Source organism: Haliotis cracherodii, unplaced genomic scaffold (assembly GCF_022045235.1).
Source record: "Haliotis cracherodii isolate W230 unplaced genomic scaffold, xgHalCrac1.p SCAF_1, whole genome shotgun sequence".
NCBI lineage: Eukaryota > Metazoa > Mollusca > Gastropoda > Lepetellida > Haliotidae > Haliotis > Haliotis cracherodii.
Genome location: NW_027266264.1, coordinates 50,246,507 through 50,265,069, shown reverse-complemented (window position 1 = coordinate 50,265,069; position 18,563 = coordinate 50,246,507). Strand labels below are relative to the sequence as shown.

Here is an 18,563-nt window from a genome sequence, read left to right as displayed (position 1 = left end):
CCTAAATATTACAATACCAGAAATATCTTCTCTCCCCATCACCAACCCCCATCACCACCACCACGATGGTGTTGTGAAGTGCATGCACATGCTGTGAAAACATTGATCGAAATAACAACAAATAATACATTGATTTATTGTTGGAACAGACGGGAAAACCCTTCTCTGGGTGTGAAGTGCCTTTTCCTGACATACAAATGTTATAAAAGCGGTGTCCAAAGGATAGCGGTAAACCGTTGATTGTTTGATCATTGTTATCTAACACCGGGAGTCCATATGAGAGACGTAGCGGCGTTGTAAATGAAATGACTTATTAGTGAAGCAAAATATACCTTTCTGTATCGGTGGGAAATCGAACCCGGATTGTCCTGGGCCCTTCACTCTCATCCAGGCGGACAGTGCAGATTTTGAAAACTCATACACATACATGGGTACTATGTTTGAAGTTCATGTCTGGTGTTTGTTTGTTTGTTTGTTTGTTGTTTAACGCCGCACTCAGCAATATTCCACCTATATGACGGCGGTCTGTAAATAATCGAGTCTGGACCAGACAATCCAGTAATTGATATCATGAGCATCGATCCACGTTATTGGGATCGATGACATGCATCAACCAAGTCAGCGAGCCTGGCCACCCGATCCCGTTAGTCGCCTTTTACGGCAAGGATGGGTTGCTGAAGATCTATTCTACCCCAGACCTTCACAGGCTCCCATTTCTGAGACCCATCACCCGCCGTGATATTGCTGGAATATTGCTAAGAGCGGAGTAAAATCATACCTATTCACTCACTCACTTACCATAGACATACCTAAACCGAGTTAAAGTTAATCACTTTGAGCATCTGGGTAAATGGCAATGAACCCGTGTGTTCGGAATAGTCGCGTGGGCTTAACGTTAAAATCCAATTGCAGTAATTGTCAGTCGACAAGAAAACATGTCAGATCCATGTACAACGAAAACCGGTTTAAATCAATCTCTCCATCCATCCATATCGGCAATATCCGATCATTACCAGACTACTCGTTTATCGATTACCAATGGCCCATATAAACTGATTGGAAACAGTTTGCACACAACGGACTACCTACGTGAAACCGACGTGCGTGTGGATCGTCAATTCAATCTAAACAGTATTCAGATAGGGGGAGCAGTCCAGAATGCGAGACGAGCGGGACGCATTCATGCCCTGAACTCGGGCTATCGATTGTGTACATGTTGTCATGGTGCCTTACTTCTTTAACTGAGAAACAAGACATGGCATTGTAGAGTGTTGATAAAATGCTTGGGATGGGTTATGTCTGTTGGACATGTGCTCAGGACGTTGATAACCTTCTCAACTGACGACTTTTCATGAAAGAACACGCACAGGTAAGCTCATACGCGAGTCTACCCGCATAGGAATAGTTTATATATGTCATTACGATCAAGCTGCGATGTGTAGGTGTTTGTTTGGTACGTGGTTATGGAACGGATATTACTGTATCCGAACTAAAACCTCAACTGTTGCAGATAACATCAGCTATAAAGAAATGATACTAATTATATATGAAATGTTATCTTTAGTGAAACAAATATGAAATTTATAAGTTATTTGGGCAATGAATTTCCTTTGTAGTAGCCAGTGTTTTGGTATATTTGACTTCAATACACACTTTGAAGACAATGTGTCACAGGATATATTGTGTGAAGCCACGTTCCTTGGATATGTAGCTTTCTTTATTGTTTGCTGTTTAACGCCGCACTAAGCAATAGTCCAGCTATACTGCGGCGGCCTGAAAATGATCTAGTCTGGACTAGACAAACCACTGATTGATATAACAAGCCACATACCATGACGTCGGGGTACGATGACACCAAATCAACCAGTCACCGAGCCATATCACTCTGTCGCCTCTTTCCACGATACTTTATTAGATTACTGGGAAGTTGTTCTGACCGTGAATGCTTTGGGGCGATATGTATACGGTATGGATTAAGTATGTTACCTCCCGCAGACTACGTGTTCCATACGCTGAAGGTAGTAAGTAAACACGTTACACTAGAGTGCCTAGATCAAATGAAAAATGTTAAGGAACCGGTTCATATTTCGATAAAGTTCCAATTCCAACAAAATCATGCCCGCGTAACTGCCATCCTATCTTTTGAAAACATACTTATGTATTGCTTGACAACGTGCAAAGATGGTATTGGTGTTCTGGTAAGTGAAACACTAAACTCCTATCGTTTACTTATTGCTATTGGAATCACGGATTATATCCGAAGGTTATTCATATGTTCATAAAGATCACCAACACCAATCATCAAGGCAAAAGATAAAGTATATCTATTAAAACTATGAATTTTCGGGAGAAAAAGGGTGAAGTTGTCTGCTGGTATTGGCTGAGTTAACAATATATGTAAAGACGGCAAAGTGCCATGGAGAAACTGGTTTATGTACCAACTTTCATTTCCATTGAAAGGTAGCACGACACTATGGGCAGTTCAAGCAGCGCTGCAAGGAAGCCAAACAGTGTTACCCACAAAGACCAGCCAGTTTCCACCCAACGTCCAAGACATGGGACGGAAAACATTGAATCAACCGCTGGCGCTGGCAAGACACAGACCATGGATTTACTTCTTCCAGCAAATAACGAGGACGACGTCAAAACGGCCCAAGACTTGCAGAGAGACCATCCCGAGCTGTTCTATGTGTTTGAAGAAATGCACTCACTTATTGAGAAACTAGAGGAGAATCAAAAGTCAACATGGCAGTGGATTGATCTCCAGGAAAGTATCGAATCCAGCATGGAAGCTTCTTATTTTAAGCATTATAAAAAGAAGCGGGTTTTGGGGAGGTACATGGCCCTGCTGAGAGCTGCTGGTGCATTTGCCGAGGCATATGGAGAAGCGCTAGAGGAGGCGGGTTTGACAGCATTCACTGCCAGAACTGTTGAATCTCACCAAGCAGATGCCCCTCTCGGGTTCCTCGTCATGCTGAGATCAGTGCTACTCAACTATACTGATTCTAGTTTATATTTCTGTGAAAAACTCGCCGACACTGGTATCTTCAAATATTTCGTTGAAGATCTAAAAGAATCCCGTACACATCTAGAAGACTTCGATGATGTGAGTTTATATTCTCAAATATCGATTTAATATATTCTCATCTCTCGAGTTAATATTCTAACATATCAATTTTACATTTACAAGACTCTCCTAACAATTCCACGAATACAAATGTTTTAATGTGGTCATGCTGAGATCCAAGCCATAAAGATTCGTTGTTTTTTCGTACATGCAGCAAAAACACAATTTGTGAATCGAAAATGAACACAGATAACAAAAATCCAATCCAAATTCAGTCGTACATGTCCTGATTATGATGCAATGGATTTTCTTTTATTCTTGACAGGTTTTAAAGGTTGTATTACGGTTCTCAGATTAAACATGACATAACTGATTCAGTCCTTATGTCTGAATTGTCACAACTCTCTTTAAGGTGCCCGACGACTGTTTCGTCGGTTCTATCGGAGTGCTGTACAACTCGGCACGTAATCCTGCCATCAGACAGACAATAAGGAAACTGGACACCGTGTCTGTTCTCTTGCCATTCCTTAAATCCAAATCTGAAAGTACGTACATTGTCCTGATGTAACTAGATGATGTTAATAGGTTAATAACGAATGTTAAATGTCTGCTTAGAAAGATTTGTGGTTTTCTTGGATTCCACTGTGTTGGTGCCACAGTTTTAGCTACAAATCATTAACGTTTCTATTTTAGTGATACAAATGTATACAAAATGCTGTCGTTACTTGGTAGTCGTACAGCTCAACGGAAACTTGGCCACAATGACCGTCTACATGTATTTGCTCCCAGCACATCGAGTCACGTGTAAGAATAACAAATATGTTTCTATTGACGCAAAGGATTTAATTATGAATGAAAATCTTTAAATACATCGAGAAGAACATAATTACTCTGTGGCGAGTGTCAATATTTTCCCCCACAGTGCCTTAATGTCACCCGCGTATATCAATACTTTTGTCACGATACAAGACGAAATAAGAAGAACATATACATTTTTAAAGAACTTGCAAACAGTTCTCACATTAGTTCACCGTAACGTATTAAATATGTTTTGAGATAGGTCTCAAATTGTGCCATTAATGATTTAAAACGGTTTTAGAAGTTTTCATGTTACGTATCGAAACCTTAATATCGTATAATATTACCAATACGAGAACAGACAATAGGTGAAACTATTTTAGTAACGCTTAATGCTGATTAGCAAGTTCGTTCCAATTGTTCCAATGTTTTATTGTTTGCAAATATGCAAAGAGGGCTTGCCCCTATCAACTTGACTTCATATGAACGCATTGTCGCAACTCTTTGAAGATGACATCATCCATTGTTCATGACGTCAAAACGATTTTATGTGATGTTCCATCATGTTCCGATGTCTCCAGTGGAACCCACGTTTTCCTGAAAAACAGACTATGGATAATACAAAGAATACAAAGAATGACGACCAATAACAGATTATCTGCTAATCGTCCTCTCCAGTCAGGACTTACAAAATTAATTCACTTGGGAGAGATAATCAGTTTTGTCATTCTCTGAATATAGTATCGTAATAAGGTGTATCGTTGCAGACCTACATTTTGTTATGTTCCAGAGGTACGTCTGTTGGTTCTGCTGTGTCTCGCTAACATGTTGGATGAAGACCAAAACGACCTTCTGCTTGCCGATGATTCCGTGTTTGACTTCATTTTGTTTATATTAGAGCGAGCCTGGAAGTATCCAAGTCATCGGTTTGATGGCTTCAGTGTTGAAGAAGTGATAGATGGAATGACAGGGTTGGCCAAGAACGATGCCAATAAGACTCTGCTAGTGAAGAAGGGCGTGTTGCCGAAGTTGATGAATGTGTTGAGGGACAGTAGCAGCGATGAGGAGATTGAGAAGGCGGTCAAGTGTGTTTGGGAACTGGCTTTTGACGAAGAGAACAGAAAAGATTTTAATGTTTGTATCATTCTGGTGTTGAATGGGGAACTAAAGAAATGTAATCGTTGTGTTAGTGCTTTAAATACCTTTGGACGTGAGACTAGACTTCATGGTCCCTATTTTTGGGTCATTAATTCGTCGCTTGTCTGATGGTTTGTTTCACCGGGGCATTGTCATTATCAGTATATTATTAGGGTCAACAATAATTTGAAAATCAGCTCATTTCAAACATGCTGGGACGGCCACTACGAATAAGCCAGTCGTTTAACATGGAGAGGGTGGCTAATAGCCTAGTTGTTAAAGCGTTCATTCCTGGAATATTGCTACAAGTGGCGTCAATTCATGCTCACGCAATTCCTTTAACCTGGAGAATTATGAATCCAAATCCAATTGGCTTCTGTATTTGAAGGTTAAGGACACATTTGTACGAACTAGTGGTTATTTCATGTAATTAATTTGATTGTCGACTATCATCTAGTATTGACCGATGGTAATTATTCCTTCGTGACCCAGAAACGAATATGAATGGTATAGAAATTGTCTGTTGATGAAGTTGTAATAATAAATAAAGAAGAGCATTGTTTGAACTGGTTTAACCTTTTTTCAGAAAAACAAAGAGCTAATGGATTTACTGAAGCAGCGAAAGACTTCCTCGGATAAGGCTGTTGCTAAAGCCTCAGAAGGAGCTCTCTGGGTCCTACAGATGAAGACGAAAGACGGTATGATGGATACACTACTGCTCAAAAGCTCTTCCTACTTTACTGCGGCACTGTGACAGTAGGGCAAATCTCCCGCCATGGTAAACTGTTACTATCACGTTACGACCGTTCTCTTTGACTGAAACAGTGCCACGGCGACAATACCTTTAACTCGATCAGAATCACGGTTCTGCCATGAGCTGGAAATCGTAACGTAACCGTATCGCGAAATTGGTGTATCGATAGTTCCGCTAGAAAGGAGAGTACTTCACACTCTCGCACAGTGATGATTTTGCGCGAGCTCACTGCCTCAAGTTCAAAGGCATACCACGTGACCAGACTTTTCTCTTCGTGTTCCCAAAGGCGCGTATACCGACATCAGAGCTGGTCTTGCTAATGGAAGTCTAGTGTGATTTACAGATTGATTTGCTTAATTATAAAGATATCTCACAACAGCCACGTCGATTGGGAAAATCAGAATAATCGTATTGTTTGCTGTCGAAAGGGATGCGATGGAACCGTATTGTAAACAAATAGAACATACGCAAATGGAAATACAGTGTAGTTGTTCGCGTTTCATATTTTATAAAGCAATTCACCAATTCGTGACGTATGTTAATCTAAATGTGTCGACTTTATAGAAATACAATGGATGATAAATATAAGTAGTTTGTTGAACGGACTAAGTAAGATGTGACGAATCGAAACATTTTGTTGACCTGTGCCAGAGGTACGACGTTGGCAGCAAGGTACAGGCTATGGAAGTGGTAAGTAACTGTGTGCAGTTTTGTTGCTCGGTCGATAAAATAGGTTTAAGAAGATTGTGAGTATTGGCAGATTCTTCGGACAAAGTATTACTTCTTTGATCGTGGTTTCTTTTATCTCCCTCAGAAAACAAGAAGAGTAACAAAGAACAACCAGGGGGCATATCCGGTCACGTGATGATAAGTTACCAGTGGGCCGACCAGAAGACTCTACTTCAGGTAAGTAGAGATAACTGTTGTAGAATCTGATGTTTCAATTATGTACACTGTATGTATACCATAACATGGTAAAATCTGGAATCGATTTCTTCGTGTGGGTAATATAAATATTGTTACGATGTAATTACATCTACATTGTGTATATCCATAAAGATCGCATAAAATAACATGAACTTGAAAGAACGTTGTCTTCTTTAAGTAATTGCGTTCAAATAACAAGAGGGGCAAAATAAAGAATACCGAGCTCGTTTTAATGTAATTGAAAATTTAACCTACTGTTGTTAAATTTGACGATGGTTTTTTAACCATCACTTATTCCTGCAACAGTTTGTGAAAAGGGGTAATTTTGTCTCAAAATAAATTGGTTCAGTGAAGACTGGGTTAAGAAATGAATTTGCAACCACATAACCCTAAACATGTTTGAAATGTTGTAAATTCGTGCCGAAACAAGAACAAAATTTGATTTTCAAAGGCAAGATGTCTAAGCTACCAAACAGCCGTTGTGTAATATGTTGTATGTGTGAAAAAAGTTTTTAATCAAATGATATATAAAAAAACAAAAACATGTAGAAGTTTTCTTTGAAGGCTGACTCAGCGCCAGCGCAGTTCATGTTTTGGATATGATATCGCTAACTATACCTCAATTGAAAATCAAACAACAGAGTGTTATAGTTTCCCTTGCCACCATTTTATCACAAAGTTCATGGTACGTTCTTGAATTGTATTCGTGGTTTTAGTGACCTAAATCAAGATAACAGTAATTAATTTTAAGGAGCACAATTCTTCTAAAGACTTAAATTTCGTCTCATGAAATACGGCACCGTTGTTAAAACCTAGTGACACTTAGCATAGCACCTTAATGTAATTTGTTAATATATAGCGTCATTGTCAACGTAAACGTCAACGCCTGAGAATAATCTGTCGAAACAGATTCTGTTGGGCGTAAAAGTCAAAATAGTGGTGACATTTATATAAATGGATCACTGAAAATCTGTGAGGACACCAGGTGTTCCCCAAAAGGGGAAGCACATCCCGTCCTACTGGTGGCACCTGCCTCAGTTTGGGATACAGCAGGGCTTGGAAAGAACGCTCGATGGCTAAGTTTAACTTAATAGACGTTAAGTATCCAGAGGGGGCACGGGTGGCCCAGTAGTCTAAGGCTCTGTCCAGGGTCGCGTCCCTTGGGCACGCTAGAGACCTATGATCGTGGGTTCGATTGCCGGTTCGCCACGATTACTGAGTGAGTTGGATTTAACGCCGCATTTAACAGTTATTCATGTACAATTGCGAGTAATGCTGTGTGTGCATTGCTATTTCAAATGCATATCCCCAAAGAAGTTAAACATCCACGTTTATAATCATATATCGAAAAGATATTGTCTTTCCGCGTATATATTGATAGTTACAATACGGGATGTGTCAGTGTTTACACTTCCATATATTCTGTCAGGTGAAGGAACTACTGAAGGCCGACGGCTATAAGATATGGATGGACGTGGACAACATGGGGGGCTCCACGCTACAGGCGATGGCGGAGGCCGTGCAGAATGCGTCTGTGGTGTTGGTGTGCATGTCGGAGAGGTACAAAGAGAGCCAAAATTGTAGATCAGGTAAGCATTAGTTACGTACATTGCCATACAACTGTTGTAGAAATGTGAGACATATCGCCATATCAACAACTGTATGGGGTAAGTATATAAGTGAAGCAATGCTTCGAATTGTTGTAATGGTATGAAGGTCGAATGATGGAATGGGCAAGTTGAGTTTGCCGACACTTAACTGTCCAAATAGATGCGGGTTCTAGTTCTGTATAGCCTTGGGCACAGTATGGTGCTAGTAGACCAAATATCGTTATCGTAGATTCGAACCTAGGACCGGTTGATCCGAGTTTATATTGGCATGTGTCCCTGGAGTTTATATTGGTATGTGTCCCTGGAGTTTATATTGGCAAGTGTCCCTGGAGTTTATATTGGCATGTGTCCATGGAGTTTATATTGGCATGTGTCCCTGGAGTTTATATTGGCAAGTGTCCCTGGAGTTTATATTGGCATGTGTCCCTGGAGTTTATATTGGCATGTGTCCCTGGAGTTTATATTGGCATGTGTCCATGGAGTTTATATTGGCATGTGTCCCTGGAGTTTATTTGGCATGTGTCCCTGGAGTTTATATTGACATGTGTCCCTGGAGTTTATATTGGCATGTGTCCCTGGAGTTTATATCTGCAAGTGTCCCTGGAGTTTATATTGACATGTGTCCCTGGAGTTTATATTGACATGTGTCCCTGGAGTTTATATTGGCAAGTGTCCCTGGAGTTTATATTGGCATGTGTCCCTGGAGTTTATATTGGCATATACAGAATAACCAACCAGCTACGCGGTATTGCGGATTATCTGTCCCGTGTGAATAAAAGCTTTAATTCTGAGCCTTCGGCAAAGGACTTACATAATTCACGAGGGACTGATTATACGTAATTCCGAGTTTTGAGTAGGTTATGCTATATTACCCAATTATATGTTAAGAGAGAAAATGAAGAACATACGAATGAAATGTTAATTCTATATATTAACTTCACTGAAGGTTTCCTATGATTTAGGTGACGTAATATTATCAATTTTTGACGTCATGACCAACGAATGACGTCAGATCGTATTTTTTAAGCAATGTAGTACTGTGACGTCACATGGCTTCAATTGACAAATCAGCATTGGAAATCGTGTGCAAATATTGGAAATTATTAAACACGCTCATTCTATCCTTTTGGGTCATATTCCCCCTTCTGTTACAGAGGCAGAGTACGCATTCTCGCTACAGAAGACTATCATCCCCTTACTGATGCAGAGGGAGTACAAGCCAGATGGTTGGTTGGGGATGATAAAAGGAACCAAACTCTTCTTCGACTTCAGTGGAAAATATGACTTTAATAAGAAGTTGATGGAGCTGAGCAGAGAATTAGGAGAAAAGGGCAGAGGGCTTAAAGCTGATGTTGTTGACGTAAGTTTATCTTGGCATAATTTGGGAACATACAGTGAAGTGCCGCTGTTGAACCATTAATCACAAGATTCAAACGGTTCAAACGATGCACTTCACTTTATGTTCTCATACGATATAAACATATTCTGTACAAAATTCGTGTATAGGGTATAGAGGACCGTTATGATCATAACCATGAAGATTTGAATAGCCAACTAGGCATAATAATATAATATAATGTACAAGTGGGTCCATTTAAAACTAAAGCTGAATGACAAACATCGTGGATTTGCATTTGATTTCCATTCAACTGATATTGCTGTTTAGATCCTATTACTGATGTATGCACAAACATTGAACAAAAAAAGTTAGGGATCATGAATATTTTTCGGGATACTTTTTATGAAATTGTCTTCACTACTGAAAAATATCCAGAGATATACTAAAAATTACGTGACGGTCCTAGAAATGTGAAGATGACAAAGGAATTCCAGGCCGTGAAATACATTAACGATATCTAGTTGATAACGGTTACCATTGTACCATGTTCCGACAGGGTGAGGTGAGGACGTCCGCTGCCGTTCTGAAGGCCGCGCCCGTGGACGCAGCAAGGGGACCCGCCACTGCTACGTGGTCCAACAAGGACGTGCACAACTGGCTCGTGAAGTCCGGCCTCAGCAGGTGCTTACATCGCAATTAACAGGGGCGTAAAATGTATACGTGGGGCGCAAATCACTGAACAGATTTGCGTCTCTCAAGCGTGCCAGAAACCTATGTTCGGGGATTCGAATCCCGGTTTACTTTGATTATGTTTTTTGAGTGAGTATGTGAGTGAGTTGTGTTTAACGCCACTTTTAACAGTATTCCAGTTATATCACGGCTTGCCAGCTTAATGTGGTAGGAAAGCCCGAAGTGATGCGGCCTTAGACGTTTACCAGTTCGGTGAAACCCACGAGCACGGGTATAGTGCTGAAAAACCTAGAAACATAATCGGGGCGAACCGACGTTCGAACCCACAAGGGTAGGTTTCTGGCGTGCCCAAGGGAAGTAACACTGCACAGCAAATTGCGGCGCCTTAGACGACTGGGCCACCCGTGCCCCCTGATTATGTTTCTAGGTTTGTAAGCACCATACCCATGCTCGTGGGATTCATCAAAGTGGTAAACGTCTAAGACCCGCACTACTGCGAGCTTTGCTCCACCATCAAACTGACACCCCGTGATATAACTTAAATATAGATTAAAGCCACGTCAAACCAAACTCACTCATATATGTGGGTGTCCAATATGTTTAAATGAATGGTCAACAGGTTTGTACTGGATAACGATTCTGAAGTAGTTTGTCTCGTGTGTCGTGTGCTTTTAACAAAGTGAACAATGATCTACTTTCTCCATTAAAGGCATTCCTCGCTGAAGGATCTATCCGGTGAAGATTTGGTGTTCCTTAAGAAGCTTTCTTATAAGGTATGAGAACTCAGAACAACAAAATCACGTACACATAGCCGTTTTTATAATGTGAATAACCATACAGTAATAATTCCACACTAAAACGATGCATTCCTAACCGTTCAAAGGAAGGAAAAGTGTGAATATTTTAATTGATACCACACGTTAGTCTGTAGTCATGCTATCTAGTTAATGCAATGTAACGGAACACGTCATATGGTGGAACATGGGCATCAGAACCACTTGTGCAACTTAACGTGAAGGATTATGTATTGGAGAAATCAATAGATTTCTCGGACTTAAGGCTTAGTTGATGTATATTTTCTCTATAATTTATCACAATGACATAACCGCCTCCGTGGTCTAGTGGTAGAGCGTCCGCCCGGAGAGCGGAAGGTCAGGGGTCGATCCCCGGCCGCGTCATACTTAAAGACGTTAAAAGATGGTACTTGTTGTTACCCTGTCTGGCGCTCGACATTAAGGGGCGGAAACAAGAACTGGTCAGTATACTGTGTCTGAGTAGGGTATTCATGTGAAACTGCGGCATGGTATCTCAGTGTGCAAGCAATATAAATCGACATTAGTCCGGGCTAGTAAAAGTAGCCACACACACACACACACACACACACACGTCGCTACATAAGTGCAATAATCTTGGACGCGACGTTAAACCCTCTTTCACCTCACCTCACAATATTATAGTTGCGTCAGGCTTACTTGCACAAAATGCACGTTCAGAACGACCAGCGATGTCTTGGCTCAGAATCAACTGCATCAACAATAGCGTCACGTTATCATAGCGGTTTAAGATTGATGGTCTGTCCCTGGCTGATGGTTTTCACTTTGGGGTTGCACCCACTTGAAGCCGTCAACATGTCTCACGCCATAATGTTCAGTGTATTTGATGTCATACCCAAATGGTACTCGGAATGCACTGTGTGTGTAACATATTCAATATTGTCCACAGGCACCGGAGTTCTTCTACACCTATGTCAAGGATGATCTTCGCTTGAACGACCTCAGAGACATAAGGCGGTTCAGCGAAGCAGTCGAACGTCTTAACTGATTACGCCGATGTCTTGCAGATGTTCACCACTTGTTACCGATGTGGTGCACGTCTATCGTAAGACTCGAACAGATGTCATTATTAATCATATACCTACCTGGTAAAAGGTTAAGCACACCTCCTACGTTTGCTTTTATTCGGAACATTGTTTGGAAATATGTAATGCCAATGGCCTCGGTTTGGTGAATGTATAAGATACCATCGACACCTGATGAAAAAGTAAGACCGCTGTATGTTCTTACAGGTCCTATAATCTTGGACGCGACGTTAAACCCCATTTCACCTCACCTCACCTACCGCCTCCGTGGTCTTGTGGTAGAGCGTCCGCCCGGAGAGCGGAAGGTCAGGGGTTCGATCCCCGGCCGCGTCATACCAAAAGACGTGAAAAGATGGTACTTGTTGTTACCCTGTCTGGCGCTCGGCATTAAGACGCTAAAACAAAGACTGGTCGGCTCGGAGTCAGTAAACTGTGTCTGATTGGGGTATTCATGTTAAATTGCGGCATGCTATCTCAGTGACCTAGCACTATAAATCGGTGCAATAAGTGCAATAATCTTGGACGCGACGTTCAACCCCATTTCACCTCACCTCACCTCACCTCACCTACAGGCCCTCGTGAATAATATCATTGGTACGAGGAAGCAGAGGGCTGAGTGAGTGGGTGTAGAACCTCGTACCAATGATAGGATTCACGAGGGAACCCACTCACTCAGCCCTCTGCTTCCTCGCACCAATGATAGGATTCACGAGGGCCTGGAGGTGAGGTGAGGTGAGGTGAGGTGAGGTGAGGTGAGGTGGGGTTTAACGTCGCGTTAAACAGTCCGCCTTAAACAGTGTTCCAGTTATATCGCGGCATGTCGGCTTAATGTGGGAGGATAGCTCGAATTGATGCAGGTCTCACGCGTTTTCCACTTTGGGCATGCACGGGTATGGTACTGACAAACCCAGAAACATAATCGGGACGAGCCGGGATTCGGCCCAACAATCATAGGTTTCTGGTGTGCCCGAGGGACGCGTATTGCGGTTTCTTAGACGATTGGGTCACCCGTGCCCCGCAAGAAACAGAGTAGCGGTATTCAAATAACGATTGCCATGGAATAGGTAAACATTACATAAATGGTTTTGTTTTAGTATTTATCTTTGTAAACAAAAACAAAATGCATTTCGTCGGAAAGTAAATACCGGGCGCGATCTAAGAAAACTGCTTTATCTTTATGTATAGTAAGCGGTGGTTAATATTATATCGAGGTTTATGTGTAGCTGCTTAGACCTGTAACCGGTTCATGTTCTGATATGCATAGAGAGTGGGTGAGCGAGTAAGTTGGGTTTCACGCCGCTTTGAACAGTATTCGGCTTGTCAGCTTAATGGGTGAGGAAAGCCCGAACTGATCATATTGATAACAGATAATTATAGTTAATCCTCACTGCCAGCTAATGAGGCTACACACGTTACGCCACGTTACCTGGGTCACACGTATTGCCCGGCTCGCGTGAACTTACAGCTTCTTATGTTACTTGAATCGAGCACATACAAGTGTTAAGTTTCCATTTGTGACAGAGCTATTATCACGTTTGATAGGATGTTAATTCCGCTATTTGTACATCATTTATATGTGTTGATGTGATGCTCAGCTTGATAACGAGATCCAGTTGTCGTTACACGTCAATGCACGTCGCTGTTTGACGGGAATGACGTGCATTTGTATACATGTAGTTTGTGTTGGCGTTGTATTTGATAAATTATGGATTTCGTTTGGTTTTCTATGAAAGCCCACTATTGATCATTGTCAACATAAATACTTCTCTTTCCATTTGACCTGTCAGGATTTAACAGTCTGGAACACACTGTCGTGTATCACACTCTGCGAAGACATAGAGGTTATCACGCGAGTGTGTTTGGGGATGGTAAATATCCTGCATTAGGAATAAACATTGTATTTAGCGAGCCTTGGCGAGCTAAATACATAGTGTTTATTCCTAATACAGGATATTTACCATCCCCAAACACACAAGCGTGATAACCTCTTTATCATTTAATGTCATTCTTTAATTCTGTGCTTCAAAATCGCTTTCCCTCTCTCATAAACATTACCGAAACATTGCGAGTTTTCCTGGAATGCGCGCATGAATATTTATTACGTCACAGGGTAAGTGATGTGTCAGTCGGACAGTGACAGTAGCCAATATAGTTCCAACTGAAATCTGTTTCTTATACAGTGGCGAAGCAACATATACACAAAACAACAATTGTTTTTAATTGCCTTTCGCGGCAATCCATCGGTCTGTCCGCTAGATAAACTGCCCTTTGTCAAAGGGAAGCTACTCTAAACCTAGTCTACGAGACGTCATAGCCACAGTCAGACGTTGTTGACAGTCATAACGTTAAGCTGTGAAGTCAGATGTACACACAGCGACAAAAAGGAACAAGGTAACAATTCAAACATATTTCGGCCAAATCCAACTATTTTAATTTGTGGAGAAGGTTTCAAGCCGCAGAGGTCTACAAGCACAGATATGGCTACTGATCCCGCTTGGCTAGGCCTCGTGCCCTCGCAAAATTGTTTCTCCAAAGTTGCCAAAACTTATAAAATGCCTTAGCTACGTCACAGTTAGACACTGATTTTCAGTATATTAGACTGTTCTTTTGATAATGATAGCAATTATCTCTGTAGTTTATCCAGATTCCCGATGGTTAATTCTGACTCGATCGCCGAATGACAAGGGCGACGCCATGTTTGTTTATAAACAGTGAAAGTAGTCCCTACTTGACCTTTGATATTTGCATCTCTATCCGCATATGACCCCAACGGATATCGTTTTTATCCGTTGGCTTTATCCTGCCGAGGAACCTACCCATTATATGATAAACCTTTCAACGTGCATAACACGACAGATTAACAAACGTATTGCTTAGTAATTGATACAAGACCTTTAATTAATACAGCACAGATATGACTTTAGCACACATAAATTGTAGAGTAAAGCCATGGAAACACATTCGAGATAACCAGAGATTCTGGCGACATAATCAGAATGGCGTCTTGTCCATGGATTCACAATGAACATCATCAGATACTCGTCCGGGCACAATCCACTGTCCACAACAACACATTCCGCATCGCTATAGACTCAGTAACAATAGGCATGGCTAAATTCAGATGCAATCACTGTCGTATTCAACAGCGTTAACGATCGGAACATTCCACATATATATTTAACATTATCTCAATGCTATCAGTTAACGGTTATCTAAAACGTCAACATAATCCTATTTAGCAGTTGAATGTCAACACTCCTCTTGAATCTAGCTGAAAGTCAAACTTCCACATTCATCATAGCTATAAGTAAAGTCTACTACATTCAACATAGCTGGGGTCATCTCTACTACATTCAACATAGCTGTGGTCATCTCTACTACATTTAACATAGCTGGGGTCATCTCTACCACATTCAACATAGCTGGGGTCATCTCTATTACATTCAACATAGCTGTGGTCATCTCTACTACATTCAACATAGCTGGGGTCATCTCTACCACATTCAACATAGCTGTGGTCATCTCTACCGCATTCAACATAGCTGGGATCATCTCTACCACATTCAATATAGCTAGGCCAACTCTACTACATTCAACATAGCTGTGGTCATCCCTATTACATTCAACATAGCTGGGGTAATCTCTACCACATTCAACATAGCTGGGGTCACCCCTATCACATTCAATATAGCTAAGGTCTTCTCTACCACATTACACATAGCCTGGGACATCTCCACCGCATTCAATATAGCTAAGGTCATCTCTACCACATTCAACATAGCTGGGGTCAACTCTACCACATTCAAAATAGATGGGGTCATCTCTATCACATTCAACATAGCTGGGGTCAACTCTACTACATTTAACATAGCTGGGGTCAACTCTACCACATTCAACATAGCTGGGTCATCTCTATCACATTCAACATAGCTGGGGTCATCTCTACCACATTCCACACAGCTGGGGCAATCCCTACCACATTCAATATAGCTGGGGTCAACTCTACTACATTCAACATAGCTGGGGTCATCTCTACCACATTCAACATAGCTTGGGTCAACTCTACTACATTCAACATAGCTTGGGTCAACTCTACTACATTCAACATAGCTGGGGTCATCTCTACTACATTCAACATATCTGGGGTCAACTATACTACATTCAACATAGCTGGGGTCTTCTCTATCACATTCAACATAGCCTGGGACATCTCTACCACATTCAACATAGCTGTGGTCATCTCTACCACATTCAACGTAGCTAAGGCCAACTCTACTACATTTAGCGTACAATGTCAACTCGGCTACATTTAGCGTACAATGTCAACTCTACTACATTTAGCATACAGTGTCAACTCTACTACATTTAGCATTAAGTGTCAACTCAACTACATTTAGCATACAATGTCAACTCTACTACATTTAGCATACAATGTCAACTCTACTACATTTAGCATACAATGTCAACTCTACAACATTTAGTATACAGTGTCAACTCTAGTACATTTAGCATACAGTGTCAACTCTACTACATTTAGCATACAATGTCAACTCTACTACATTTATCATATGTTTGATTTGCATTTGAAAAAATAAATGAGCGATTTTATATTAAAACATGAACTGTACTGGCGCTTAGTCAGCAATTAAAGAATACTTCTACATTGTTATTTCAAAAAATAATATAATTGTTTTTAAAACTTTTAAAACACTAAAAACAAATGTTCGCATAAAACACACCTGCTGATGGGTATCCTATACACCTTATCTTTGAAAATCAGTAAATACGATTTTTTCGGCACAAATTTACAAGATAGGTTGAAAATTCATTGCTTACCCCAATCTCTATGGAGCCAATTTATGTTTACAAAACAAAATACTCAACCACAGATAACTTTTCACAACAGTTCCTTCAATTTTCAATTACTTAAGGAACAAAATCGGCATACTTTTATTTGCCCATCAGTTTATGTTCGGACTCCTTTCACAGAAATATGTGCACGTCTTGAGGCTTATGTAATGATCGGCCCACTACACGTAATGGCTACCGATCAGAGTAATCAAAGCCTCAACGTAGATGTGAATGAATTGTGTTTGAATATACATAAGATATTTACTCTTTAAACTGACGTAATTTCGCCCAGGACCATATCAATCATCTTGACTACAACCGTAAGGTATATGTATACAAACCCGTTTAAAAGAAACTTTATTACATGGTTTAAGGCAAGAGGACTTAAAAAGACTTGGGGTATGTAGGATTCATATCGTGAAACAAATAAAACATGATACAATAATACAGTGTGTAATGTTTTACTTGCTTACAATGGAATGTAAATGAAGAGGAACACATACGTTTTAAAATGTAAAATGTAATACTGTTTGTTATTCGGGTGCGGTAGCTGGTTGAGTGGCCAGTGGATGAGTTGGTGAATGGATGTAAGTGAGTGAGTTATTGAGTGAGGTGGAAAAATGGGTGAGTTGTGAGTGGATAGATAAGTAGGTGAGTGATCAGTGGATGAGTTGGTGAATGGATGTAAGTGAGTGAGTGAGGTGAAAAAATGGGTGAGTTGTGAGTGTATAGATAAGTAGGTGAGTGATCAGTGGATGAGTTGCTGAATGGATGTAAGTGAGTGAGTGAGTGAAGTGAAAAAATGGATGAGTTGTGAGTAGATAGATACAACATGTAAGTAGGTGAGTGGTCAGTGGATGAGTTGGTGAATGGATTTAAGTGATTGAGTTATTGAGTGAGGTGGAAAAATGGGTGAGTTGTGAGTGGATAGATAAGTAGGTGAGTGATCAGTGGATGAGTTGCTGAATGGATGTACGTGAGTGAGTGAGGTGGAAAATGGGTGAGTTGTGAGTGGATAGACAAGTAGGTGAGTGGTCAGTGGATGAGTTGCTGAATGGATGTGAGTAAGTGAGTGAGTGAGGTGGAAATAGTGGTGAGTTGTGAGTGGATAGATAAGTAGGTGAGTGGTCAGTGGATGAGTTGGTGAATGGATTTAAGTGATTGAGTTATTGAGTGAGGTGGAAAAATGGGTGAGTTGTGAGTGGATAGATAAGTAGGTGAGTGATCAGTGGATGAGTTGCTGAATGGATGTACGTGAGTGAGTGAGGTGGAAAATGGGTGAGTTGTGAGTGGATAGACAAGTAGGTGAGTGGTCAGTGGATGAGTTGCTGAATGGATGTGAGTAAGTGAGTGAGTGAGGTGGAAATAGTGGTGAGTTGTGAGTGGATAGATAAGTAGGTGAGTGGTCAGTGGATGAGTTGGTGAATGGATGTAAGTGAGTGAGTTATTGAGTGAGGTGGAAAAATGGGTGAGTTGTGAGTGGATAGATAAGCAGGTGAGTGATCAGTGGATGAATTGCTGAATGGATGTGA

The 18,563-nt window shown here is 40.9% G+C and overlaps 1 protein-coding gene across 1 annotated transcript; it reads left to right on the top strand.

The window, feature by feature from the left end:
• Positions 1–1,292: 1,292 nt before the first annotated feature.
• LOC139479014 (uncharacterized) lies at positions 1,293–12,207 on the top strand. Its single transcript, XM_071261748.1, has 11 exons — positions 1,293–1,369; positions 2,461–3,106; positions 3,480–3,612; positions 4,656–4,999; positions 5,589–5,700; positions 6,571–6,662; positions 8,113–8,272; positions 9,448–9,653; positions 10,189–10,313; positions 11,032–11,095; positions 12,045–12,207. Exons 2-11 carry the CDS (start codon positions 2,474–2,476, stop codon positions 12,141–12,143), a joined length of 1,968 nt encoding a protein of 655 aa, XP_071117849.1. The 5' UTR covers positions 1,293–1,369; positions 2,461–2,473; the 3' UTR covers positions 12,144–12,207.
• Positions 12,208–18,563: the final 6,356 nt, after the last annotated feature.

Excerpts from the sequence above, each read along its gene's own strand:
- LOC139479014 (XM_071261748.1), top strand. The coding sequence starts at position 2,474 with ATGGGCAGTTCAAGCAGCGCTGCAAGGAAGCCAAACAGTGTTACCCAC. Across the intron at positions 3,613-4,655 it reads CCTTAAATCCAAATCTGAAA|AGGTACGTCTGTTGGTTCTG; the intron begins GTACGTACATTG and ends GTTATGTTCCAG. Across the intron at positions 8,273-9,447 it reads GAGCCAAAATTGTAGATCAG|AGGCAGAGTACGCATTCTCG; the intron begins GTAAGCATTAGT and ends CTTCTGTTACAG.